The 2,431-nt window shown below is 49.9% G+C and overlaps 1 protein-coding gene across 2 annotated transcripts in view; it reads right to left on the bottom strand.

Moving 5' to 3' along the window:
- Window positions 1–619: 619 nt before the first annotated feature.
- The window catches only part of fstl5 (follistatin-like 5), a 185,338-nt gene continuing 183,526 nt past the window's right edge, over window positions 620–2,431 (bottom strand). For both annotated transcript variants that reach the window (XM_042062277.1, XM_042062278.1), the window contains one exon: window positions 620–1,341. In XM_042062277.1, coding sequence (XP_041918211.1) covers window positions 639–1,341 — 703 coding nt within the window. In that variant the 3' untranslated portion in view covers window positions 620–638. The remainder of the gene's footprint in view (window positions 1,342–2,431) is intronic.

Below are 2,431 nucleotides of genomic sequence, written 5' to 3'. Positions count from 1 at the left end.
TTTTTGCGCGTGCACATTTAGGGGTAGGGTGTCCCATTACTTTAGGGAGCAAGACGGAGTGTAAGTGTTCTTTGAAGGCAGGAAAGTTCATCTGAGCCAGGGTTTGTCTGCCAGAGTGGAGTTGCACATAAAGACTTCATTCATTTGATGAATTAATTAATTCAGTTCATTTCTCCAATTAATCCGCCTCATCTGCCCATTTACATTATTTGCAATAATAATATTTTGTGTTCATGATTAGAGCCAATTCAAACATTTGCCAAGGGCCGACAAACACATCAGCTCGTCTCCTGCTCAGAGCTGTGTGTGTGTGTGTGTGTGTGTGTGTGTGTGTGTGTGTCTACGTGGGGGGGAGGGGGGGGGGGGTTGAATATCTGGCGTCGGGGCTTATCACACACACTGCATCTCTGTGTCTCTCGCTATGTTTGAACAACCAATAGGATTAATTTGTATTACTCAACTCAACCAATAGGATTAATTTGTCTAATTACTCAATCGCCTGATGTTTCCATCAGTACATTTGGTCACGGAGACTTCTGGAAACTTCTGTTGTAAAGAGATGGGACGGGACGGGGGGGGGGGGGGGGTAAGTGCAGCACTATTGGGGGCTGTGGGGGTGTCAGGGGTGGGGGGGGGGGTTACGGCTCCCCCACCCACACTACGGTGTTTCCACGGGGCACATCTGTGATCTCGCAGTTGAGCTTGGCCAGACGGCCGTCCAGGATGAAGAGCGACTGCTGCGCTGGGCTCATCAGGTACTGTCCGAACAGCCCGCTGGACACCATGACGCGGTTCTGCCGGCCCCAGCGCCACTGCTCGGCGGCCACCGGCTCCTTCAGGCTCTTGATCATCTTGACCCTTCCGGAGCGCAGTTCCACCACCAGGGCATCCGTCTGGCGGCCCGAGCTGCCGAACACGTTGTACTGCCCGCCCTCGGTGAAGCTGGGCAGGAAGGCCAGGTCCGAGAGGTGCAGGTTGGTGTGGATGTCGAAGGGCTGGCCGATTTCGCCGCGCCACGACACCTGCTGGACCCGCATCAGCCCGTCCCGGTCGTCCACGGTGACCAGGTGGCGTCCGTCGGGCGAGACGTAGGGCGTGCCGCTGACGTCGCCGTTGGTGCCGATCACACTGTCCGTCACGCTGTCCAGCACCAGCTGGGGGCGCCGTGCGCCCGTGCTGTCGTCCTGGCAACTGACAAAGTAGTAGCCCCCCAGGTGAGTGTAGGCCAGTGCGCGCGGCACGCAGCGGTGCTCCCACAGGCTGATGTTCTTCACGTAGGACGTGCTCTCCAGGTCAATCTTGTGCAGCGCCGGCTCCTGCTTGTGCATGATGATCCCAAACCTGGACAACGCAGGACACAGAAGCACGACGAGTTAGTTTAGTCTAGTCTCCGAAAGGCACCAGCCCATAATAACCAGCACAAGCAACAGTGTTTAGTCTCATAATAACCAGCTCATAGTAACCATCTCATAGTAACCATCTCATAATAACCAGCACAAACAACAGTGAGTCTAGGAGGAAGGAGTCGCTCAAAACACTCCATCAGAAGGTCGAGGTCAGGACTTAAGGTCATCCACAGTCCTGAGCTCAATCCTGCTGTATACAACACCTTTGGGATGAATTAGAGCGGAGACTGAGAGCCAGGCCTTCTCGTCCAAAATCAGCGTGTGCTTCTGGAAGAATGGTCAAAAATTCCTATAAATACACTCCTAAACCTTGTGGAAAGCCTTCCCAGAAGAGTTGAAGCTGCTATAGCTGCAAAGGGTGGACCGACATCATATTAAACCCTTTGGATTAAGAATGGGATGTCCCTTAAAGGTCCAGTATGTAGGAAATAATGGAAAATAAATGGTTACCATTCCAAAAATGATCACCATATGTTGTCAGAGAGTAAGGAAACACGATGAATTGAAGTAATGGCTTATTTGACAACATTACTATAACATGTAAAACCCTGTAAAACCCATGAAAAAAAATGAGTTACGGGGCGGAATTTTCGTTTATTTTTTGAACGATTAATTCTAGAATAGTGTATTAATAATGGGCTGGCGAGTCCTCCTATTTGTGTTGCCAAATTAGCAAAGGCCAACTGTCAACTTGCTGTCAGTTGTAGTCATGAACGCCTAAGAGAGGCAGGCAAATTTCCAAAATTAAAACAAGAAACAAATTAAGTGGACATCGGAGGAGCTTGCTGAAATGGCGACGTCTTCGTCAAAAGAAGAATATCAAGTCTGACGCAGAGCTGGCCATATTTCTCCACGACAGGTAGCCTAGGCTAAACTTCATCTGCATCGCTAACTTCAGCTAAATATGTTACGTTGGTTAGAGAGGTATTTTTTGTTTTCACTGTTTCCGTAATGTGTAGCTGGGTCATGGTTGGAGAAACGTTAAAGCAGCTGCAGGTCAACTAACGTTATTAGCTAAGTGTTAA

The sequence above is a fragment of the Alosa sapidissima genome, chromosome 14 (assembly GCF_018492685.1).
Source record: "Alosa sapidissima isolate fAloSap1 chromosome 14, fAloSap1.pri, whole genome shotgun sequence".
Taxonomy (NCBI): Eukaryota; Metazoa; Chordata; class Actinopteri; order Clupeiformes; family Clupeidae; genus Alosa; species Alosa sapidissima.
This window is presented reverse-complemented; position numbering and strand designations above follow the sequence as displayed.